This window comes from Numida meleagris, chromosome 18 (assembly GCF_002078875.1).
Source record: "Numida meleagris isolate 19003 breed g44 Domestic line chromosome 18, NumMel1.0, whole genome shotgun sequence".
NCBI lineage: Eukaryota > Metazoa > Chordata > Aves > Galliformes > Numididae > Numida > Numida meleagris.
The window spans coordinates 6,760,057-6,784,353 of NC_034426.1; the positions used below are offsets into that span (position 1 = coordinate 6,760,057).

The window sequence follows — 24,297 nt, forward strand, 5'->3', positions numbered from 1 at the left end:
TCGCAGCACAGAAAAGCTGCTGGTAGTTTTGAGATTACTTTCCCTTAGGAGAGGTCGTTAATTGTCGAAGTCTGTGCTAAGAATAAGGAGTTGCAAGTAAAGTTACCTCTTCTTCATCCAACCTTGTTATGCTCCCAGTCTCTCTCTCCCTTTTTTTTCTTCTCGTTTCTTCTCTGAATTAAGTCTCCCTCATTACTTAATCCCTTTTGTTGTCCCTTAGGGCTCCCAGAGAGGTCAGCTTTTGCAGTGGGTTATGATGTTTTCCCTTTTAGACGTTTTTTTCTTAAACGCATTATGGAGTTCTGTGACTTGTAATTTCCGATGAGTGCCATTGGATCTTTTAATTCTTCACAATTGCTGTAGTGGATGCCAAACGCATTTGCAGTAATTGGATGGCACTTAAGGGATTGGTGAAGTCATCCAAACCACAGATGGTTTTTTGTGCTGTTTCCATGGAACTCTTGCTGTGTCTGCTTCTAAATTTATTTGTGATCTGAGCTTTGAATAAAATCCCCTGTGCAAAAGCCTTGTCGACGTTGTGGCCTTGGTGTGTCGCCTCGCCCTGACTTTAATGCGCTCTGCAGTGGCACAGTAATGCCATCTCCCTGAGTGAGAAGATTTGCAAATGACTCATTTGGAATCATTAGATGTCTGACCCCAGCCAGGCTCCTGCGGCAGCAGGCTTGCAGGGACCTGCTTTGCCTCACTGTCTTGGGGACAGACAACTCAGTGCTGCTGGGAACCCAGGAAAGCAGGAGTCGATGTTTGTCCTCTACCCATTGATGGGTGCTGATCTCCCCTTCTCACTGCTCCAGCTGTCTTAGCTCTGAGCCCTGCCCTGTCTCCAGACCATTCCAGGCTGGGAGGTGAGCTCCCTGTAGGTCAGCTTAGCCTGACAGATTTTAGCTATTTTTGCTGTGTTATGGCCGAGGAGTAGGAGGTCTGAATGTGGGAGGCTGCTGACAAGAACTGATGCATCTGAGATAGCTTTTTAATTGTATCCTTGAAGGGGAGGACAGGATACATTTTGAAATGCTATTTTAACCAGGAATGATACCAGCTGCTTATGTCTTATATGCCAGGAAGATTGACAAGCCTTGGGCTCCCGTTCCCTCAACATGGCTGGAAGCTGCAGGTTGGTGTGTTGAACTCTGCGAGTGGTTTGGTACTTCATGGGAGTCAGTCAAGTGGAAGTCTGCTGTTCAGGAAAGCTTATCAGGGAAAGGGCGTAAGTAATTCTTCATTTAGTGCTAGGTGCTGATGTAAGATCAGATAGGAGCAATGAAGTGCTCTGCTTGAGAGCCTGTTGGGGGAGGTTTATTTGGAGGCTAATTGGATTGCAATCTCACAAGAGGAATTTCCTGCCCCTTATGACAGGATAGATGAGCTGGAATGGAGCCGTGCTGCTGCAGGCAGGTTGCTCCCATGCTGCCACTTGGCCAAAGCGGCCCCGCTGCTGTGTGCAGCATGGCTCTCAGCGTGCCTGGGACACATCAACCTCTTGCTTGTGGTAACAGGTCAGAGCTTGGAGCAGCACCGGCCTCCAGAGCTCAGGTGCCAGGCTGGCTGGCTGAGGATGTTGCTACTGGAACTTCTCCTTTGTGGGTCAAGTCTGAGTCCAACATATGTTTTCCTATGGCTGAAGGGAGTTACCAATTGAGAATTCCAGGGAGGAAAGGGCACAGGCCTTGGTCTAGACTTCCTAGATGTTGACATGATGCAATTCCCCACTGGCCTGAGGCGATGAAGCGTCTCTCTGCGCTTGCAGTGAGGCCTCTGACAGCAGCTGTGCAGCCAGGACCCGTTTCATACCCATCCAGGTCAGGGATGATAACAGCTGGGCAAAGCAGCAAAAAGGTGATGTCAGGCATACTCAGAAGTAGGGATGTACCTTGAAGTTACTATTTAAGGTGAACACATGTTGTATTAGAAACTGTTTGTCTTTCAGGCCTGTCTTTTAACGTTCTCCTTTTATTCCCCATCGATGCTGTTGCTGGCTGACTTCAGCAGGTGCAAACGCTGCAGGACAGCACTCAGGACAGCGCTGCTGTTCCAGCTGTCATTGCTTTCAGTGTCCCGGCAATACTCTGTGCATTTTGGCTCAGTTTCTGTAATCTGACTTAGTACCAGCTCTCTCACAGAACGGAGCGTGAGTGATCAGCTTCAGGGGAAACATAAAAATAAAATAAATCGGAATGTTTTTCCCGTAACTCCTGATGAAGGATTTCCATTGTGGCTGGGTGTGCAGGGGCACCAGTTGGGAGGGCTCCTATCGGGGCTGAATTTTTTTCACTGTTTCACTGGTAAGGAGTAACCTGTTTCTTGTTTACACTGGGAAGTCACAGCAGGGCTAGAAGGGAAGCTGAGCAGAGCAGTTTTCACTGCAGGTTGCAAACGTGTTTCTTCATTTTCCGAAAGCAGCTTGTTTCCTGTGTGAAGATGTGTGTCTGCTGTGGTTTGAGAGAACTTCCTCTCTCAACCTGTTCAACTCTTCCCCTTGTTTTTCTTAGATGTTGTCATAAATGTATGTTTTCTATGAGAAAGAAAAGTAAAGCTCTAATGAAGAGAGCTGACCTGGCCACTGTTCGTTTCCTTGCTAAAATAGTTTATCTATTTACATCCTGTGCTCTTTGCCTCCTTTCTATTTTCAGTACCTGCTCTGGCACCTATCTGATGATGCATTTGCTGCAGGAGCATTTCCAATGCTTCAGAAGCGACTTAGTGTTGTGTGAGTCAGCTGTCCTGCATTTGGGAGCTGATGTTTTCTGCTGCACTCGATAGCTCAGTAAAGAGTGGAGTGGGGGTCACCGAGAGCAGCTGTGTCTGGAGGGCGATGATTTGGAATTGGGAGTGCCTAAAAAGGGCACCTCCAGCAGCCACCCCTGAATCACGTCCGCACTGGCTGAGGTTGTTTGACATTGCTTGGGAAATACCCAGGGTCTTCTGGGTATGACTTAGAGGTAACATTATGCCATGAGATTGGACTGGACATAAAATATTTCTATCCTACCGTGCCATAAAGAGACAGATGCGACCTTGTTATGTTCTGAATGCCCTTAGGTCAGGGCAGGGATCCGAGGTTAATTTCCTCAGTCCCTGTATTTGGCTGTCACAGGCTCATGGCCGGACTGAGTTCAGCTTGGATGGATTAACACCAGAGAGCTGCTGGCAGGTGGGGAGACATGCAGAAGAGCCTGGGCAGAAGAGACGTGGATCTTATGACTACCTGTGAATAATGAGAATGCAACTACTGTACAAGTAGTTATGTGTAGGTGTAACATGTCAGGAATAAAAAGAGAGAAAGGGAGAGTTTCAGTACAGGAGGAGGAATCTTCCCTGTGAGAGTTTCCAGACTGAGTAAATAGCCCTCCTGGGGAAGGAGCAGAACTGCTGGTTTCCATGGGAAATTCAAAGTGCTGGACTCGAGCAGGGAGATATCTTGCAGAAGTGGGACAGCCTGAGTCCCTTGAGAAGGACAGACTGCATTTTTGCCTTCACATGATGGTTAGATTTTAAGTTATTTACTTCCCCCCCATGTGAATTAGGCTGTAATGTTTGAGCAGCTCACAGGCTCTGAGAAACGCACCACTAATCTTGCTTTCCAGGCAAGAAAAAAACAAGAGTATGAAAGCTAAAAGGTGACGAGAACAATACCTGCAAAAGCAAGCCAGCAGCACTGCTGCCTGCATGAATTTTGCCTACTTGGAGCAATACTCAGAATGTTCTGAGGTCTGCTTGATTCAAAACAAAACTTGGTGTTCAAAAACAGCACTTTTAGCAGTGCTTCTGTTTGATGGCTCAAAGAAACCCCAACAATTCATGAAAACAGATGGGGTTGGTGTTAGATGATCGTTACGGTCCCTGCCAACCCAAGCTGTTCCATTAGCTTTACATCCTGTTTTTCTTTTCTGATCAAATCTGGTTGACGTCTTCAGGTCAAAGCTGTAACAGGAAAACTTCTCTCTCGAAACAGAGTTCTTTTTTGAACCTGTGTAAATCCTTTCTCAGAGTAACTGACCTGGAAAGTAGCTGCAAAAACTCACAGCAGACCTATGTCTGTGTCACAAAGCAAAACCAGGCCAGGAGGCAACACGCTGCTTAACTCTTAGCACGTTTCCTAGGCTGCTCGTAGCTGTGCAGTCACAGGCAGATAAGGAGGTGGCTCTGGGGGAGAGAGGATGGAGAGAGGGATCTCTGGACAGCGCTGTGGGCTGGCTTGTCTTCACTGATGCTTTGCTATGAACTTGCTCTCTTAGTGCAGTAGGAGCAATGCTGGAGGCAGCTGTGAGCGTACAGGGTGTGTATCACCAAGATATGAGATATATTTGATATCTGCTCCCAGCTTGCAGCATCAGGATGAGCAGATAGTGTTCATGTGGCACTGCGCCCGTGATAAGGGACGCTGCTCCGCTGTCTCCCAGCGGCTGGTACCTGCAGAGGTGTCTGAACTCGGAGCAGAAGGTCGGGTTGCTTTGGGATGCTCCTGTCTCCCAGCCCCACCACTCATCACCGGGGTCTGGGCAGCAGCGGGGCAGATGGGCTGAGCCTGCGTTTCTTACTTGGTTGGCTCGAGGAGAGCTGTGCTGTGAAACACTCGTGTCGTGGGGCAGGAACCAGGGAGCGCCGCAGCCGCTGGGTTCAAGAGCTCCCCAGCAGATTCCTGTTCCAGTTTTGCAGTTGCTGGAGAAAGAGTGATTTCACTTTGTAGTAGGAAACTCTAGGGACGACTGCGGGATGAGGGTCAAAATGAGGTGTTCTGAGGATACAGGGAGGAGGTGTGTGCTGAAGCAGCCTTGGTAATGTGGCAGTGCTCTGCATATGCAGCGTGTGGCTGTGACCTGCTCCTTGGTGCCGTGTTCAGGTGTGCCTCGTTGGTGTGTGTTGAGTAATCTCCAGAGCATTTCTCGTCCTGACAGAGCCCTGTGAGCTAAGTGTGTGCTCAGCTGTGAGCTAATTACATGCTCCTGCCTGACTGCAGAAAACCCTGCAACTTATGCCTTGAACAACACCTCACATCTCCGATAAATGCTGTCTAGTAGATTCAGCCTGTGGGCAATCTGATCCCTGAAAAAACCTGACAGAGATCCCCCATTAGTGCACGTGAATGGGATCCCCTTGGAAATCCCATTTACGCTCTGGTTCACATCTCAGCTTGCTGCTGGAGCTCCTCATGGTGTGGAAGGTCAGCTCTTCTGGCTGTGCTGCTGGGAGATCCTGTCTTACTTCATTTTCTACCTCAGAGCTCGCTCTGTTCTCTCCTTAGCCAGCGGACAGTGTCCTCCATCCTTGGTTTCAGTGATGGTTATTGCATGTCCTTGCAAACACAGGTGTCTCTGTTTCACCAGGAGTCATCTCTGTGCTACTGGGTAAAGAGCTCTCATCTCAGTGGGGTTAAATCTCTTCCTCTCCCTTCGGTATTGCATCAGATGGCGTGTCCTGCATCTAAATGCACCTAGCTCAGCACTCGCTGTGCATTTGGAAGATTGTGAATGATCTCTTAACCACATCCACATACAGAATTTAGTGTCTAGTTTCTTAAATTGTTTTCATTTGGCAGGATGATAGAGTGGCTCGGCAAGTATGCTGACTGATAAGGACTCAAGTTCTTGTCGCTCATGCAAGCGCTTAAGTAATAAAAAATGTTAACTGCTGTTTTGCCATCCTGTGAAGGCTGAATGCAGGCTTTACTACTTACCAGTGAGATGCTGTGGCTCTGCAACGCGGCTTCATGCTGTAACGTGTTTCATTATAAACATTTGGTGACTGGGGGAGAGAGAATGAAGCACAGGAGCTAAACTGAGGTTGGAGCTACCCCCGAGAATGACATGTCTGGAAAGCAGCGAAGGAAAGATATCGTGTTATTGCAGCTGCTGCTTTCCAGCCTGAGTGCTGCTGCTGGCGAGCAGCTGACGGGAGGGAGGAGATCAGGCTTTCGCTCGGAGGGGTTGGTGCGTCAGGTTTCCCTGCAGAGCACGTGCAGATCACCGAGCTGCAAACACTGCTGACTGCTCCAGCCACCGGTAAAGAGAGAGCTGGGAGAATGGGGCAGGTGTCTTGGAAGGGTTTGTTTCTATCGCTTTTTGATTATAAAACGGAGAAATACGTCATTGCAAAGAACAAGAAGGTTGGGATTCTCTATCGAGTGGTGCAGCTCTCCATCCTGGCTTACCTGGTGGGGTAAGGATCACCCTATATTTAACGTACTGCTGTGGATGCATTTGCTTGCTGTGTTGTGATGAAGATTAATGTAAGGTAATTTAGCATCCATGGATCGCTTGCTGTGGCGTATGATTTTAATACGGATATCTGTGTTTATTTATAACACTGGGATTTTGTAATATCTAATAATTTCTTATCCAGTTTTTCACCGGCTGTGGATTGCTGGGTTCATCTCTACCTTCCACATTAATGTATGATTAAAAATAGATCAAATGCCACCATGGCTCTGTACTGCATTATTTACGCCTTTATTTCTGTATTTGGTAGGACAGGTGCCAAGCCTTAACAACTGACTCCTTAGAGATAGCAGCGTGCAGGGCCAAGGTTGCTGAGCCCTGGGACAAACCAAGCTTGGTCTGCAGGGCTGCATGAAATGATCGAGTCCGAACGAGAGGGAACCAAGCGCAGAGTGACAAATGTGTCTGCTGGAGTGAGCTGCAGCAGCTAGGACTGTGGAGGATGCGGCAGCATGCGTGTCAGCTGCCTTGCATTTATTTCTGAGCACGGTTGGCATGGAGATAGCTGGAGCACCTCTCAGAAGAGGCCCAGTTCTGCCGGAGGCAGACGCTGATGTGTAACGAGCACAGCCGTGCTCCTTGCAGGCTGGGATGTGGGGTCATCCAGCCCGTGTGAGGCCTGGGCCATTGCTTCCTGAGTTTCTGAGGCTTTCTAGAATGCGATTCATAAGTCTTTGCCCTCTCTCTCTGTGCTTTGAGTCCTCTCACCTTTCTTTCGCCTCATGCTTTCACTGATTAAATATAGTAGAGTCATTTTTGCATGCTGGATTTATTTATAGAAAGGTGTACAGTTTCAGAGCTTCAGTTAGTGGGACAGAGACGCAGTCTTGGTGGTCTGGTATGTATGAGCTGGTAAAGGAGAAGTCCTGTAGATAACATTGCTGAGACCACGTCCTGCATCCAGGAGGGACAGTGCATGAGCACTGACTGCAAATGTCCAGAGAATGCCTGGGCCACACTGACTGTTCTCATTCACAGGCATCTGCAGACCTTGGGCACTGTCACTGTCGGTGCCTGCAGTACCTCCTGTGGGCTGGGGCTGTGCAGTCGGTCGTGGAGGTGGTTGGCATTAGCCCGGTGTCTGCCTGGTTGCATACAGCTCCCTGTTCGGGGGCTGCCGAGCCTGTGATCATCAAACTCCTCTGGATTGTTCTTTGCATGTAGCTGCCATTTGCTCACGGGTTCACTGAGGAAAACTGAAGACTCTGCTTTTGAGCCCTCCTCGGGGAGAAAATACAGTGTTCTTGGAAGAACAGGGAAATGGGAAACTTCACAGGAGTGGAGAATGTTATTGCTCAGGTTTGTCAGAAGTAGAAGGGGAAGAGCAGTGTGTGTGAATGCTGCTCAGCCCGAGATGGCTGCTTTCACCTTCTGCATGCCTTAGTGCAGTCCAGGTCTGTGTGCTGCACAGGGAAGCCGTGCCAGCAAATGCAGCCTGTGTCCCTCTCCCAAACTCTTCCTCCAGTGGTGTAGGTAAGTGCAGCTTGTGTCAAGCAGTTCATTCTGAATTTAGTAGTAGTTCAGTAGTAACAGAGGGTTTGGTGTCATTCACGTGTTTTGATTTGTCCTTAAACGCTGCTTGGACTTGGTGTACATCTCTGGCTAGATTGTTCCCTGGTTCCACTCACACATTTCTGCCTGCTCTGCTCTTCCCAGGTGGGTGTTTGTTGTCAAGAAAGGCTACCAGGACACGGACACGTCCCTCCAGAGCTCTGTCATCACCAAGCTGAAAGGAGTGGCGTTCACCAACACCTCGGAGCTGGGGGAGAGGCTGTGGGACGTCGCAGACTACGTCATCCCCCCGCAGGTGGGAATCACGCCACGTCTGTTGTCTCTGCAGTTCAGGTAGAAGGGCATGTTCCAGCGTGGCTGCGGGTGGAAGGGCTACAGGGATGTAGCCAGGTCTTCCTGTGGAAAAACAGTAGGTGGGCTACAAGACAGCAGTGCTGTGCCTCCTCTTAGGTCTTTCCAGGAAATATAGAAGGAGCCTGTCTTTCTCACAAAGGACAATATTTGGTAAACAGAGCCCTTCAGCAGCAGTCTGGTGGATTTCAGTGGGACTGCTCAGCTGAACCTCCTTTAATGGGTTGGAGCAGGCATGCATGCATGGGGCAGCCCAGAGGAGGGAGGCAATGGAAATAAAAGAGTTGCAATTTGAGTGACGAGGCTTGCTTGAAATGGATCTGGCTAAACTTGCCTTGCTGCTTCCTTGGCTTAGCCAAAGTGAGATGCAGAGTTGATGCTTTAAGGGGAAGATGCCAGCAGATGGGGCCTGGTACCGTGCTGGAAATTGCTCAGCTGTGCTTGCTAGGGGCTGTTTGTTTGCGTGGCTCCCCGCTGGCAGCTGGCACGTGTGCATGAAGGGACATGAGGAAAATCAGGGTTCTGGGCTGAAAACTGCAAACTGAACGATTTCTCTGTATGTAAGACTTCACCTTCCTTCTGCAGCCGATGTTCACTCAGATCTGAGGGTTTGTGTGCTGCATCTCCACCGGTTTTAATGCAAAGCCTCACTGTCAGCTGTTGATCTCCAGCCAACGTGTGCTGTGCAGCAGGAAGGCCAGGCAGCAGGCTTGTGCTGAAGCTGTGTGGGAGCCGTGGGACCCTTTGCAGGTGGCCAGTTGTGCATACCCAAAAATGAAATGGTGATGCTGACCAGTATTTTAACTTGTCAGATGTTTCTCCTGTGACTCTAGCACTGGTCTCTTTATCATGCGTTGGCTTACTGGGAGTCCTTGTAGCGTGGCACACTGGGTAAAGATAGCTAGCTTTGCTTCTGGGCCCCCTAATGTGGATATTTGCACTATGGCATCATGAATTCAGATGTGACTGGGCAATCAGGCTACAGTGTTGAATCCAGTACAATGATAGTATTGCTAGACCTTGGGCTCACAGTGAAACACCAGAACTTCCATAGGCTGGAAATGCAAATATAGATATCTCATGGAGCTTTGTTCCATGAGCTCAGGCTTGTAACAGCACAGCCAGGACAGCCAGCCTGACCTTGGCTGAGAAAAACTCTGTGGTGGGATGGGGCCTGTGATCCCTGGTCAGGCACCATGTCCCTTATCAAGAAGGATGACAGGTGCTTGCTGAGCAGCCAGTGAGGCAAGGCTCAGCAGTCCTGCTCACCAAATTAATGCAGTCTCTGAAGCAGAACCCTGAACACCACAGGGACCCACTGCAGCTGTATGTCCTTCCACACACAAGGAAGTTGCCTGATCAGACTTTTCATATATATATTTCACATGGTTCAAAGCTGTATCATAGAAGCAACATAATCTAGTGGATGATAACACCTTAACCTGGGACAGCTGCAGCTAGCTTTGCTTTCAGCCCTCACCTGCTTTTTTGTGACTAATGAAATCACTGCTCCCCTCTGTCAGAGCCATGTGTGAGACTGGCAATATCCCAATTCAAGCAAACAAATATCGAAACAAACAGCTCTACTGCATCCTACCTTGAAAAGCACCAGAAGAGAGGGAATTGTTGTTGTTCTGCAGAGAACTTGTAACAGGTTCTTTAAAATAGGTTTTCCTAACCCTTCTGCCTTACTTTGTTTATTCTAGGGTGAAAACGTCTTCTTTGTCATGACAAATTTGATTGTGACCCCAAACCAGAGACAAACCACGTGTCCTGAGGTAGGAAGAACTGAGTCCTTTGGCTCCCAGACCCCTCCAAAACTGGGGGTAAGAACTGGCAGAGGACGCCTGGGGAGCAGCGAACACAGGAAGGATAGAAGGCGAATGCTTTTTCTCTGTAGAATATATCAGTTAGGAAAATTGGACTAGTTACTGCAAACCTGCAAGGTTCATCTCTCTTAATTTCCAGAGGCACTGATCATGCAGAGTCTTTAACTAAGGGTGTTGGATGTCTGCCCAGCTGGAGATGAGACTTGAATAGTGATTGTTCAGGGTCAGAAGAGGTCATGGGAAAACAACTTGGAGGTGATTCAGTTTGGTTATGGGTAGAGGAGACATTCTAAGAGGCCCGCTCCGGGAAGGGCTGAACATTCAGGCTTTCACTACCTTCAGGAACTATGAGAATGCTTAGAACTTTCCAGAATGTGCCTTGCATTTTTACGTGTTTACATGTAAATATTTGTTTAAATGTCCTCTGTGGAGTCGTGGGTCAGAATGGGCTGGATCCTCTGGGAGACAAGGATGCTGGCATTCCAAGGAGTGTTGTTGGCACATAGCAATGATTAATTTCCTTCACAGAAACACAGGGGTAGTCCAGGCTGTCAGCACAACTTGATTGTTAAGGACGCGGCTGTCCTCTAGTGGCTGCATTAACCCAGCATGCTGACAGGAGTAGGGTAATTCTGGGGCTCACACAACTTGCAGCTTAAATCAAAGATACAGTTATCCCTTAAGGTGAAGTATGGTGGCCTCCTGCTTATTTTTGGTGAGTAGTGGAAGGTGTTGCTTGTTTGGGCTCTTCCACAGCTTGTCCTTCTCTAGATTGAGCAGAGGCCAAAAGCGAGACTTCATAGCTGAAGCATGATGTTGCTGGTAGTGTGACATAGCCCAGTTATTTGCACACTGCCTGCTGTTAGTGCTCCAGCTGCATGTTTTCTCTGATAACCATTCTGTAGAGGATTCAGTGGAATGCATGTAGTTCTGCTACCATGTGTTGTGTCCTGCCACAGTTCTCACTTCTGTCCTCTTCTGCTTTGCAGAGTGCCAGCATTCCAGATGCCCGGTGTTCCGAGGATGAAGACTGCCCTGCAGGGCAAGCAGTGGTGGCTGGTAATGGTAAGGAAGGAGTCCCTCCTCCTGTTCTGCTTCTGGTAGAGGCAGGGTTCCTTCAGAGATACCAGCCTGGTTACAGCCCCAGAGATCTTTGACTTCAGAAAGCAACAATCCTTTTATTTAAGACTGTTGCCTTGTTTACAGCTCTCTGATGGATGGGCAAAAAGCACCCCAGGCTACTCAGAGAAGGAACGACAGAGGGGGGCTGTTCCAGCTGAGAGGGATTTTCACAGCAGGGAGGAGGGCTTAGGGTGGCAGTGAAAAGCATCTGATTTTCATTTACCCTGTAGGCAAGGAGAGGGAGCAGCTGCTTTGAGTGACCTTTTCTGTGCTGTCTGTGCTACAGGGGTTAAGACTGGCCGTTGTTTGAAAGACAGGGACAGCATCAGAGGTTCTTGTGAGGTATTGGCCTGGTGCCCAGTGGAGAAAAGATCCAAGCCTAAGTACGTGGCTGTCCTATGCTGTTTCCAAGCTTGAGTTGCTTGGCTTGTGTGTCATTCAGGGTGGTGTCTGGGTTCCCTCTGCTTGGATGCCTGCTTGAATATTGGCTGTTTCAGCACAGGAGGGAGCCCTGCTTGGCCCCCAGCAGGGCTGGCCCTCTGCTCCCCTGCTTGGCTCACTGGCTATCCCAGGGCTGTGTCCAGCTGCCAGTGCTCCCCCTCACCTGCATGCTTCTCACTAACACCTTGCTGGCAGTGTGGGGAAAGTGGGGGAGTTGGGACCAGTCTGTGGAAGTGCAGGGTGTGGCTGCTGAAGGCCTATGCTCTGAGCAGCGGATTCACCCAGTGGAAGCAGCACAGGGTGGTACTGAGCTGTTTCTTAAATGGCAGTTTCAGTTAAACATGTGAGCAGAGTACAAATGTAAAACATGGAACAAACCCTTCTGTTCCAGGAAACCACTTCTCGCCAGTGCAGAAAACTTCACTGTTTACATCAAGAACTCGATCCGGTTCCCCAAGTTTAAATTCTCCAAGTAAGTGCAGGTGCCCAGAGGTCCCTGTATCTTCTCCATCACAGAGCCAGTAACCTTGGTTTGCTCCATTGTCTTTCTCCTGCCTGTGGCTGGGGTGGGGAAATGAGTGTTTCCTCTTCTAAAGCACAGGGGGAGGCCTTTGGCTTGGGCTGGAGCATCTCAGGGAGCAATTCAGATAAGGCTGTCACCAAATGTGGTCTGTGATGGCTCCTACAGCACAGGATGCAGTTGGGGGAAAGCTCCTAAGGCAATGGGTATGTTCTACAGCCAATGTGTAGTCAGGTTTCTGAGCTGCTTCTGCTCCCAGATATTCCTCTTCTGTATAAATGAAGATGTGGCCAAGGTTGGGAAAATGCAGATTTAAAGAACTGTTTGCATATGCTGCTGCAACTCTTGCTCCATTAAGACAGAAGAAAGGAGAGTAGAAAGAAGTGTGCCTTTGCTATTCTGACAGGCTCAGACAGACTGAAGAATGCTGAAGAAATCTTTTGTCTCTGCAGCCTTGGGGTTGTAGGCTGTGTAGGCAAGCAAAGAGGGAGACAAGATGCGTTCCCCTCTTCCCTACATGTAGGATGAATGTGCTGGCAACCAACGAGTCCTACCTAAAGACCTGCCGCTACAGCACGGAGCATCCCTACTGCCCCATCTTCCTTCTGGGGAACATTGTCAGATGGGCTGGGAACGACTTTCAGGAAATGGCTTTGGAGGTAGGAGTGCCCTTCGAGCTTGCGTCTTTCTCCAGCTGGCTGTACTTGCTCGGTGGCTGAGGAGAGCCACTGGTGACTGCCCAGGGATCTTCCTCCCATCCAGGCTCAGGGAAAAATGGAGATGCTGTTTCTCAAAATCATGCTGATTCCATTTATCCTGTCCCCAGGGAATGGGAGACAGGACAATGTGGCTTCTCTGGAAGAACTGGAAGGGTCAGTTTTCTATTATTTAGAGCTTATCCACTAAATTGGTACAGCCACTTAATGAAAACAGGATGAGAAGCCTCCTCCTAGGATACCAGACTAGAGTTGTGCATAGAGTAATGTGCTTATTATTATAAAAATGAACTTAGCCCATCCAGAAGCGTATGACCAGAAATGCATCTGTTGTTGTCCCTGCAGAAATCTTGCTCAAGGATTGGACAAAGTTGAAGACAGACTAACTGAAGGATGCTTAAACTCACACTGTCTCTCTCTTTCATTAAGGGTGGTGTGATAGGAATTCAGATTGAATGGAACTGTGATCTTGATAAAGCCCCTTCTGAATGTAATCCCCACTATTCTTTTAGCCGTCTGGATAACAAGTTTGCAGAAAGTTCCGTCTCTTCTGGGTACAACTTCAGGTAAGTAAAGAGGAGAATTATGATGCAGTACCCTCAGAGTTTGACTCACACTGTGCCAGTGCTGCCCCAGTCAGCCATGCTGCTTCAGTGGTGCAGGGAGGGAGTCAAGCCTGTGGCAACCTTCTCACTTCCCAGACACTTGCCCAAGCAACTGCCCTCCGTATGCTGCCTACACCAGATTCCAGATGTATGTGATCAGTTATAACTTTTGGCAGTCCCTTCATAATTGGTGTTACCCACTGCTCTTCTGCCTGACTCCCAGTCAATTAGTTGCAGACAAGACACACAGGTCCAGGCTGCAAAATCTCTGTTGCAGTATGTTTTCTTTCCATACTCCTTGTGGCAATGAGAAAGGAAAGTCCAAGAAGTTGTAACTGCTATAATTATGGGTAGACACCTCCCAATCTGAGTCACTTTCTGCTGCCATCAGCTAAGAAACACCATCCTGAGAAGGGCCTGACTTGAATGCCTCTCAGAGCCACACTGGAAAGCTAAAGCTGTTTTTGATAGGGGGAACAGATCCATTGGAACAGATGGGTGAACTCAGATGGGTTCTTCTGTGTAGGGGCAGATGATGGAGTTAAAATCGGTATTGTTCCATTTCAGGTTTGCCAAATATTACCGGGATGCTGAAGGGATTGAGTACCGGACACTCTTTAAAGCATACGGAATCCGTTTCGATGTGATGGTGAATGGCAAGGTGAGGTTTCAGGCCAGAATATTTCTTAGCCTGGAGAGGAAGAAGCAGGGAGACATTTCTCGGTGAAAAAGCAGCTTTGGGATGAGAACAGCCTGTCGGGCTTGTTGTAGGAAAGAGCGCTTGCCATTCATTTATGTGGAGCTAACCCTGCATAATAAACATGTCCAGGAGTGCAGACGAGGTAAAGGTCAGCAGTCTGCATCTCTTATACCGAAAAACAGTCTCATGTGAAGTTCAGCAGATGTAAATATGCCCCAGAGACTTGTTTAGCATGTCTGCACTAGCAAAAAAGAAGCCTAAACCAGCGATGATGCAAGCTCAGAAATGCAGCCGTGAACAGTTGGAGTTGAGACGGACAGACCTCTAGCCTTGATGACTGTTCACTGCAGATCCTTCTATGGCTATGCCTGCCTGTTGCTGACAAAACACACCCACAAGCACCAGCAGCTTCCCAACAGAGCACACCCACAAGCACTAGTAGCTTCCACTGTCTAATACCAAACCCTTAAGTTTGTTTCTTGGATTGTTTTCAGTGAATACTTCATGACTTGCTTTTCTTTTAGGCAGGGAAGTTTAACATCATTCCCACTGTTATCAATATTGGTTCAGGGCTAGCTCTCATGGGAGCGGTAAGTTGATGCATTTTCTTAAAGTAACTTATTGGGACCCAGAGCTGAGAGTTAGCTATTATGAGGATGAAAAGGGACAATTTGTTTAATTATCTTCTCCTGTAGAATTTTTGCTACTTTGGCTGCTCAGTGAGGTATGTGTCTGTGTCCTGTCTTAAAGGCATTTGTTAATGTACCTTGTAGTCTAAATACCCCTAATATTACATGGTACATGAAAGAAAATGCAGCTCCTACAAGTTATTTTTCTTTAATCAGTGTTCATTACAAATTAAATCTGAACATTTCCTTTTCTACTTTAAAGATGAAACATGGTAGTGGAAAAAAAAAAAAAACAAAAAACAACCTGAACTGTGCTTGTTGATTGCAGTGCTACCATGGTGAGGGCAAACACAGTAAAGACTGATGAACTCAAGTACTACACCCGATGACCCTGAAATACTGCAGGCACTGTTTTTCTCCATGCCTGCTTCCAGTTCCAGTTAAGCATCATCTCTGAGATATTCCAGCGTTTAGTAGCTCACCTGTAAGCTCTGGCTATATGATGCCTTTTTCAATGCAAGCAACTGAAGAGAAGGTTGAGGCAGGAAGTGAAGCATTTGTATAACAGCACGTCTAAACTGTCCTTGCTGGCTGAAGTGTTCCTCAAATGCAATGCAAAGACTGTTAACATCTAAGCATCTATGGTGAAAAAAGTGCCTGAAAGAGAACTTGGAGCAAGCAGGGATGAGTAACTGCAGGCTGAGCATGATAGCCAGGAGGAGAGCTTGTCAAATGTACAGTCGGGAAGAGTTTGGAGGCAGGGACAGGGGTGGCTATTGGGAGAGGCAGATTTGTTCCTTGTTACTGGCCATGACAAATTCTTTCTGTTTTGCAGGGAGCTTTCTTTTGTGACCTGGTGCTGCTGTATCTGATTAAAAAGAGTAACTTTTATCGAGGCAAGAAGTATGAGGAAGTAAAGTAAGTGCCCTTGGCTTTTGTGTTTAAATGTAATGGCTTTATGACTAATAGAAATAGAAGGAGATAGTGGAATGCAATAAACATTAATGGCAAACAGAGACTAATTCCAGGAAATTACATTCCTCCAAATGAGTTTAGCCAAGTTACTCCCTCCCTCTGCAATTCATCACTGCAATTAGCTAGGGAAGAAGGGAAGTTGCTGTATCACGGTTAGTCTATAAATGGCCTTGTGCTGTCAGTCCATAATGACTGCAGATGGAATTGGGCCGGCTCCAAGGTCTCCAGAGCCTCATGAAACTGAGAACTGGAGCTTTAGCTGTGATGGCTTTTGTGGTAAGGGGTGACAGGCTGGCTGGGAACATCCTCCCCGCGTTGCCTCCTGAAATGGAAATAGCCTGCTTGCTTTTTCTGTCATCTTTGTTTCCTCAGGTCCAGTTCTAGGAAGTCATTAACTAGCCCTACCCTGAATGGGAATCAGAGCCCAGACCAACTTGGTGGGCTCTAGACATGGTGATGTGCCTGTCCATTGGAATCACGTTCTAGGAAAACTACGCAGGTGTGAAATGACACTGGGACTGGGACGTGGAGCTACCCCAGATCAGATCTACCATCTATTATTGGGATTTCCAGAGGAAAAATGTCCTTTAAAGAACACCCTTTTTTCCCGGAGATGTTCTCTGGTATCTTGAGCTTGCAACACCTGTGTTCATCACTATGGATTTATAAAAGGATTTTATAAGAGGAAAAAGAAGGCACCAGATGAATGTTTTTATATATACTGATAGATGTATCTGTGCCACCGTTATCCTGTGGCTGTGCTTTGCTTCCAAGTGTGAAAGAGCAGTGTTGCAAAACACCACTGACATTTTCAGGAGGGTCATGGCCAACGATCAACTCTTCTCCTGCTCCGCTGGCTTGCAGCCACAGCTCCCAACTCTCGCTTTTATTTGCAAGATTAGATATAAAGCAGCAGGACTGCTTTTGTCAGGAAGTGCAATGAAACGCAGCATTGCAGAACTGCAGCAACTGTGTCCAGAAGAAAGTGGTTTATCATCCTACAGCGCCCAATTACTCTCATTGCTCTGTTTTTGTTGTAACCATCAGAGCTAGGAGCGGTGCTCCTCCAGAGAAAGCCTTTACAACAGCTGCAACAAGGTGCTCTGCTCGTCTCTCCTGGGAACGTCCGCAGCACAGCCCGCCACAGCTCTGAGTGGAGAGTCAGTTTCAGCCACGGCTGGGTCCCAGCTACCTCATCTGCTACACAGATTCTCCATTTATAGTTATATCCAAATAACCATTATTTCAGAGCACAGAAAAGGTAACAGCATGCAGAGTATTTTGAAGCAAGGCAGGGACAAGTGTTTTTGTGATGGATGGACAGGGAAAGTATTTTAGCGTACTGAAAAGCAACATGGCACTGAGAGTGTGTGCATGGAGACAGTCCTCATTTCTCCTTTCTTGGTTAGCGACTGGTTGCATTTGCTAGGAATTGTTCTTTCTGCATTGCTTACCAATTGCTCATGGTGGGGAAATACCTGGGGAGGCCACTTCGTGTTTCTGCTATTTTTTGTTGTACCTTGGAAGTATTAGTGGTGCTGTGGAGACTGAAAAGCGAAACTCAGTCAGGTCAAACTGACTGTGCTAGATTCTTCCAAGTGTAACAACAGAAGGAAAAAGTAGAAGACAGATGCCCACTATTCCAACACTTCAGTATCTTCCAAGAACCACAGGTGCTTTGTTGTTTCTCAAGAGAAAACTAAGTAATTGCAACCCATTTTGTGAATTTATGCTCAAGTAGGGATGCAATTATTGTAAGAGGAGGAAAATGCTTATAAAAGAATGTTATTTTCTTTTAAAGTTTGGATTTGCTCGAGCTGATGGGAACTGACTCACCAAGATAGTAGGTGAATATTCCTCTCTCTTTGAAACATTAGTCCCTTCACTTAAAGCCTCTGCACCATAGTTTAGTACAACCTTAACAATGTTCTGTAAATGCCACTGGATCACCATCAGTCAGCAACTGTCTCCATTCCATTTGCTGAATAACAAGATTTAAAGGCCTCCTGCTGCAGTGTCCTTGCTAGGACAGTTGTAGAGAGGATGGCATTGCAGGAAGCTGCTGTGATCTGCTGTTATACACAAATGGAATTGGTAAGACACCTCTAGCTCTGCTTTAATTTCTCAAAAGCAGTTACTCTGAGGAATGGTTTTTTTTTTTTCCTAACTGAAAACTCACCGTTGCTAGAAGTGGCAAGCTCCCAATTCAGTCATTAATAGCAAACCCCACCCAGTCCAGTCTACTCCCTCTGATCCTTCTTTCTGAGCAGATGCAAGTAAATATCAACTAGTCAAACATTTAGCTAGAAAATGGAATTAAACACTGGAGTGACAATAATTTAGGATAAGCTATGTACACCTGGTGCTGTATTTACATTGAAATTCTCCTCTTTGACCCAGAACTCTTGAAAGATGTGCAGCACTCTGCATATAACAGACAGATGACACTAGCCAGGCCTACTGGAACTACCGTGCCGATGGAAAAGCACAGACCTTTTTCTATCAGGGCTTAATTCTGTGTAAATAGTTCCTAGATGGTAAAACACGTAGTAAACCCCACATGTGGCATCAGGCCAAGGCGCAACTCACAGAGACCAAATCACTCACCATAACCTGTAAAGCAGACTGTGCTCAACTGAAGCCAATGCTTCAACTTGACAGAGTAATGTCCTTGTTAGGTGACCAAAGCTATTTCCTGAATTTAAGTCTTCAAGGGCTTCAGCACCTCCAAAACTCACTAGAACATCTCCCTTAGTTATACCATTCATTTGCAGTTAATAAAACATAAACAGCTTTCCTCTCAGGAGCTTGATTTTTTTTTTTTCTTTTTTGTATTTGAAGTACAGCAATAAGATTTGTCACTTTGGGGCAGTGCTCTGTTAAGACCGCTGTAAAACGTGTTAGTTAGGTTGCACATGCTAGTTTCCTTTGTGATACACACACAAAGCAACTCAGTTAAGAGTTTAGAACATATTTCAGAGTACACGTGTCTAGAGATAGCAATTAATGCACAAAAAGCAGCAGATGGCATGAAAAAGAATACTAGTGAGGGAGTTAAAACCTTGACTGTTTTTTCTTCCCCCAAAAATAAACATGACTTAGGCAATGCTGATAATACCCTCCCCCCCTTTTTGTATAACCCTGTGTTTCGCCAGAACTCAATTTTTCTGTAAAATATTTTTGAATACAGAATCCAACGTTGTAAAATCTTTGTATAACAAACAGGTAATATTTTATAGTGTTCTGGTGAAGCGATGACCGACCCCAAGACCAGACAGACAGATGGCACAAGGTGTGGTTGTAGAATACAAGACGAAATCCTGTCATTGTACAAGAGTTTGCTTTCTGTTTTGAGATGAAAGGCACCAAACAGCGTTTGCACAAGCAGCTCCAGAGCAAAGAGACATCACTGCTATAGAGGGTGATCAAATGTTCCTTTCAGATTGTCAGGCACACAGTACCACAACAATTGTAACAGTAGCAGAAAATGCCAATGGCTGTAACAAACAGGCTCTGTACAGACTGAGTTACAGGTAATTAGACGCCGTGTGTATTTGGGTGCCTGTATTTCATTGCACACAATGGTATTAAAACAGAGTGATTGACCTGGGAGAGCGTTACTTATTGACTTTTGTACATGCAGTGAGGAGTAGCCGTGACAATGTCGTTTATTTATAAGGTGAACATACAGCAACTGTGGAAATCAACATTTGCACTAGCTTTTCAAATACATTTCTGTACCAAACCTTTGCGTACACTTAATTACATACTACTGTGAAATACTTCCTCGTGTCAGTGGCTTATTTTTATAGTGCTCTATTTGCAAGTAGGGGCAGGCAGCAACAGGCAGCAATTGGTATTTCTTATCCACAATGCACAGGATGCAAGGAACTAAGGTAGTCAAAACCTGCAGACAAGACTGCAATTAAGGGCAATAAGTCATTCCTCTCCCACCAAACAAACATTCATGGGAGGCATCCGAGTGGTTTCACATTCAGTTTAATTAGAACAGTACTACCGATTCATTTGTACTGAGACATAATTTACCGACAGTATTAAGGATACAAGCAATGAACAAGTTTAAAAGGTAAGCTGGCCTAGTTGTGTGGGTGACGTTTGGCAACAGTCCTCCTGCTTCATTAAAAACCACCGTGGCTACAGCGGCCGTTGTTTCAGTAGACATGAACCATGCCGTACAGGAAAGTCCAGAACAGGACATAGGTGAAGAGCCCTCCTATGAGCCCCCCCGTGAATAGCGGCCTTCGGGATTTAAAGTACTTATTCCATCGCCGCCCGGCTTTCAGCACCAGGAGCACGGAGAGGAGGACGGACGCCAGGAAGTAGAAGATGAAGCCATGCAGGCCCGTCAGCCCGAGGATCCCCGCCGTGGCGCCCGACAGGGCCGACACCGACGTCCGGCAGTAGTCCAGGATGGCCGCGTTCCCGCGCACGGCCGCCTCGCTGATGAACTGCGGCCCCTCGCGCTTGGCCACCACCGCGGCCATGGCTCCCAGCCGGGCTCGGGGACCTCCTGGCTCCCAACGGGGCTGGGGGAGAGCAAACGCGCTGTGCCCGGCCCGCCGCCGCTCCGGGGCCCGCTGAAGTGGCGCCTCCCGCGGGTCCTCCCCGGCACCGCCCGCCCGCCCCGGCCCGTACCTCTCATCCACGGCTGCGCGCTGCTCCGCGGAGCCCTCGGCCGGGCCCAACCGTCACGCTTCGTACCCTGCCAGGGGACAGTACGCGGCACCCGTCACCACAGGCCGGCCCCGGCCGCACCGCTGAGGGAGCCGAGGCCGCCCGCGCGCCCAACTTACCGCCGCGGCGGCACCGCGCGCCTCCCCGCCGGAAGCTCCTGTCAGCCATCTTGGCGCGAGGGACGCTGGGAAAGCGGGCTCACTTCCGGCGCGAGCTGCGAGGCGGAGGGCGAGGCGGCGTCTGATTGGCTGAGGGCGGAAGGGGGCGGGGCCGAGTGAGGCGCTTTTGTTCGGGCGGCGGCGGCGACGGGAGGGTGTGCGGGGCCATGTCGTACGTGCCGGGACAGCCTGTCACCGCCGTGGTGGTGAGGCGAGGCGGGCCGGGAGCGGGTGGGTGGGCGGCGGGATTCGGTTCGTGTGGAGGGACCGGCTCAGCTCTGGGCGCAGGAGCGGGAGTAGGGCGCGGTCGCGCGGGCGGTGGCTCTGTACCGCGGGCGCTGCCCGTTCGCTGGAGCTGAACCGCCATCGCTTCTCTTCCTCCCGGGGTGAGATCCGGAGAGGGGAGAGCTCCGAGCGGCATCGTCCTGCCCGGCGTTGTGCTGCTGAGGAAGGGGGAAGCCGGCTGTCGTGATCCGGTGCTGGAGGAGCCGCTCTTCTGAGCGCTCCCGGGCGGTGTGACAGTTTCCGACGCTGTTTCTTTGTTCCGTGGCCGCAGGACGAGCTTTTACGGGATATGAGTGACCTTAATTAAAGCAGCGCAAGCGAAGCCTTTGTGCGTCTGCCCCTGGCGAGAGCAGCGAGGCGATGGAGCGGTGCCCGCGTGGCTCTGGGCGTGCCCTGCCCTTCAGCTGCGAGTTCCAGAAGAACTTGGAGTTGTCGCTGTCTCAGCTGGGGCCGTGCCTTTCCGTGTCAGCTCAGCAGTCGCAGGAGCTGGCTGCTGCACGGTACTTCGTGGGCAGCGTTTGTCAGTTGCCTGCATACAGCAGGCAGCAAGGAACCCACCTCCGCGTTACAGAAATACTGATAACATTCATAAGGGAAAACATCCTATTAATAGGTCGGCGCTGTCACTGACAGGGTGAGGCAGGAACATCGGGCACTGATAAAAAAACAGCACTGGTTGGGATGTGAGTGATGACTAGTCAGCGAGATGTGACTCGTGTAAAGAGCACGATGTTTTACCCTTGTTTCTCAGGGTAGCGGTGAAACGCTGACTTGGAGCACAGCGGTATAATGGCGTGAGCGCCTTCCTACTTGCAGATGGTTTCCTGGCCTGCTGTCCTAGGGTAGGGCTGAGAACAGCTCAGAGCCGACTGTTACCTCAAGGCTGCACGTGACTAACAGACAAAAGTGCTGTGTGATAGTTCTGTGCTGCCGACAGCTTTTAGATCTGTTAGCCATCACAGCTGCAGGTATTGTAAGTGATAACTCCAGCCGAGGCTGTGGTACAGCCTTGTCTCCTAGAGTTACCTGAGGTTTATGGTATCTGTGTGACACACATAATGGTCTTAAGATTGACTGAGATTTTCTGTCGGTGATTGCATGACAGTTATTTTGTCATCTTCTCTTTTTAGCAAAGAATTGAAATACATAAGCTTCGCCAAGGTGACAACTTGATTCTGGGATTCAGCATTGGAGGTGGCATCGATCAGGACCCTACTCAAAATCCTTTCTCTGAAGATAAGACTGACAAGGTCAGAGCATGTCAAATTCAGCCAGCAAGCACTACTGGAGTGCATCTGCATTCTGTCCTCTCACACTGTTGACTGAAGTTATTTTGTTGGTATCCTGTGTTTAAGTTAGCTCTCTTGAGCTTTTCTATTCTTCAACACTGGACAAACCTATTTTTAACTAGAATGCTGTAATATACTACCATGTATTTTTGCACTGTTAGTAGAATGGTTCTTCTTTAAAGCCTACTCAGAGTAAGTGAACAGGGCTTTTTCCTTTCCTCCAGGGTATTTATGTAACAAGGGTAACAGAAGGAGGCCCAGCAGAAATTGCAGGACTACAGATTGGGGACAAGATCATGCAGGTAAGCACAAAGACAAGTGCTAATCCAGTACCATGTGCACAATACAGGCAGATGTCTTCTGGAAGAAATACTGTTTTCTGGGTACTTTCCAGGGCAGTTTGTAAGGCTTACAAAAACACTTGTGGTATGAGAACTATGTACTAGATATGATTATAGAGCAGTTAGTTAGAGGACACCTATGAGTCCACAGCTTGCTTCCATAGAATGCATTTTGAGAAGAGCTGCTAGGTGTAGGTCGCAGGCAGCCAATTGTGTATTGAAGCCTTCCTTATATTATTTTCCTAGGTGAACGGCTGGGATATGACAATGGTGACCCATGACCAAGCTAGGAAGAGGCTGACAAAAAGAAATGAAGAAGTGGTACGGCTGCTGGTGACCAGGCAATCTCTGCAGAAGGCTGTGCAGCAATCCATGATGTCCTAATCAACAGTCAGGTTGGGGAAGGGTTAGGGAGGGAGATGCGTAGAATGGATATCAAGCGAGGAAGGATATACTAGAGCTCAACAGATTGTCTGGAAAAAGTACATGTTCCAAACTGTGGTAAACACTATTTTTACTTTCTCTGGTGTAATTAACAGTAGTTAAACTGTAGTCCCCCCAGAGTGCTTCTATAAAGTTTTCCCTGCAGGTACACGGGAAGAAGACCTTATTATAATCATGGCTTTCAGAAAGACAGGCCAAACCCTAACTATCTAAGGAAGCACACAGAAAAGCTTCAGTTCTGACAGGATTCTTCTGTAGCACAAAGGTTTCCTATTTCAAGAGGAATTTGGCTTCTGCCAAGGAAGATAAGAGGGTTTGCTGTACTTAAGCTTTTAGAAGTGAGCTGTCCTGTCCTCCCATGTTATCTAAGTAAAATGCCAGGACTAAGAGTTGCATGCTGCTGTAGGAAGGAGCACTGTACTAATCTCACACTGTGCTGGTTAGACAGAGTATGCTGATGGTTTGGGGGCATTAAGGCTTACTGCAAAGACTTGCTGTATGGAGCAGCCTTTTCAGCCAAACAATGGACTAAGTTATTAATACCTGTTAGATTTAGCACACATCACAGGTATTACAAGTTTTGAGACACTACAGTTCAACTTCGTTGTTGGAGAAAACTTAATTCTCCTTGCTCCTAAGTAATTTGTAATAACAAATGAATCAAGTTGAAATGAAAGTAATATGAACCAGGATGAGCAAATTAAGAAAACGCTGTTGCTAGACTTACCAAAAGAACTGCTTGTATCCATAGTCTTCAGTTCTTCACTTCTATCAGAGTTGAAGTGGGAAGGGTGGATTCTAGCCTGTCTTCTAGAAGATTGTTCAAATGACTGATTGATTGATTGAAGAGATGAATATGCCAGTAAATTGTCCAAGTGCCTCTTGACCAAATTTAAACGTCTGCACAAATAAGTTAATTACATGGCATACTAGTGGTTTGTTAGCTATCTAGCTTTACAATTATCCCCAAACTGGAATTTTTAATCCACCTCACTTGATTCACTTATCTATACTTTCCTTAAGCAATCTTCAGGTAAGCTTGTAAATAGAACTTGAGGAGGTGGTAGTCTAACTTATTCAGTACATTACTGCTGTGCCATATATGTATGTTTTATTACTGGATCTCAGACTTCTGTACACGTGCAGATGCCTATTTACCATTTTTATATCTATTAAATTACTCCAATACTGCTTTTGAATTTTGTAACTTAAGAATTCAGTGGTAAATTTTAAGGCTTTCAAGCTGAAGTTATTTTTGTTACTGTAAAAATTGCTCCTATTTGTACTGCTATTTCACGTGATTTTACACACAATAAAACAAAGTTGGATTACCTGAGCCATTTCTCCTTACATTTAATAATGCCATATCACTCAGATGCCTCCAGCTGAGGCATCATTTCTGCCTCCAAGTGGCAGATTTTGGACTATGTTATTATAGTGCAGTCAAAG

At 47.5% G+C, this 24,297-nt stretch overlaps 3 protein-coding genes across 6 annotated transcripts; 2 read left to right on the plus strand and 1 right to left on the minus strand.

Annotated features, from left to right (window-relative positions):
- On the plus strand, positions 2–18,967 carry P2RX5 (purinergic receptor P2X 5). 4 transcript variants are annotated; one of them, XM_021415522.1, is made up of 12 exons: positions 2–6,177; positions 7,893–8,043; positions 9,806–9,925; positions 10,918–10,993; positions 11,337–11,433; positions 11,883–11,963; positions 12,535–12,670; positions 13,157–13,293; positions 13,900–13,993; positions 14,557–14,622; positions 15,497–15,579; positions 16,009–18,967. In XM_021415522.1, exons 1-12 carry the CDS (start codon positions 6,041–6,043, stop codon positions 16,082–16,084), a joined length of 1,254 nt encoding a protein of 417 aa, XP_021271197.1. In that variant the 5' UTR covers positions 2–6,040; the 3' UTR covers positions 16,085–18,967. The 4 variants fall into 4 exon arrangements, with proteins under 4 accessions (XP_021271197.1, XP_021271199.1, XP_021271200.1 ...); XM_021415524.1 differs by having other exon boundaries at positions 9,806–9,877; XM_021415525.1 differs by lacking the exon at positions 14,557–14,622.
- On the minus strand, positions 19,287–20,565 carry EMC6 (ER membrane protein complex subunit 6). The gene is made up of 3 exons (XM_021415549.1): positions 20,451–20,565; positions 20,293–20,359; positions 19,287–20,183 (listed from the first exon to the last, which is right to left on the minus strand). The coding sequence occupies exon 3, from the start codon at positions 20,139–20,141 to the stop codon at positions 19,809–19,811; it is 333 nt and encodes a 110-aa protein (XP_021271224.1). The 5' UTR covers positions 20,142–20,183; positions 20,293–20,359; positions 20,451–20,565; the 3' UTR covers positions 19,287–19,808.
- TAX1BP3 (Tax1 binding protein 3) lies at positions 20,562–24,184 on the plus strand. The gene is made up of 4 exons (XM_021415548.1): positions 20,562–20,695; positions 21,905–22,024; positions 22,288–22,365; positions 22,651–24,184. Exons 1-4 carry the CDS (start codon positions 20,657–20,659, stop codon positions 22,786–22,788), a joined length of 375 nt encoding a protein of 124 aa, XP_021271223.1. The 5' UTR covers positions 20,562–20,656; the 3' UTR covers positions 22,789–24,184.

Excerpts from the sequence above, each read along its gene's own strand:
- P2RX5 (XM_021415522.1), top strand. The coding sequence starts at position 6,041 with ATGGGGCAGGTGTCTTGGAAGGGTTTGTTTCTATCGCTTTTTGATTAT. Across the intron at positions 8,044-9,805 it reads ACTACGTCATCCCCCCGCAG|GGTGAAAACGTCTTCTTTGT; the intron begins GTGGGAATCACG and ends TGTTTATTCTAG. Across the intron at positions 11,434-11,882 it reads GAGAAAAGATCCAAGCCTAA|GAAACCACTTCTCGCCAGTG; the intron begins GTACGTGGCTGT and ends CTTCTGTTCCAG.
- EMC6 (XM_021415549.1), bottom strand. The coding sequence starts at position 20,141 with ATGGCCGCGGTGGTGGCCAAGCGCGAGGGGCCGCAGTTCATCAGCGAG.
- TAX1BP3 (XM_021415548.1), top strand. The coding sequence starts at position 20,657 with ATGTCGTACGTGCCGGGACAGCCTGTCACCGCCGTGGTG. Across the intron at positions 22,025-22,287 it reads CTGAAGATAAGACTGACAAG|GGTATTTATGTAACAAGGGT; the intron begins GTCAGAGCATGT and ends CCTTTCCTCCAG. Across the intron at positions 22,366-22,650 it reads TTGGGGACAAGATCATGCAG|GTGAACGGCTGGGATATGAC; the intron begins GTAAGCACAAAG and ends TTATTTTCCTAG.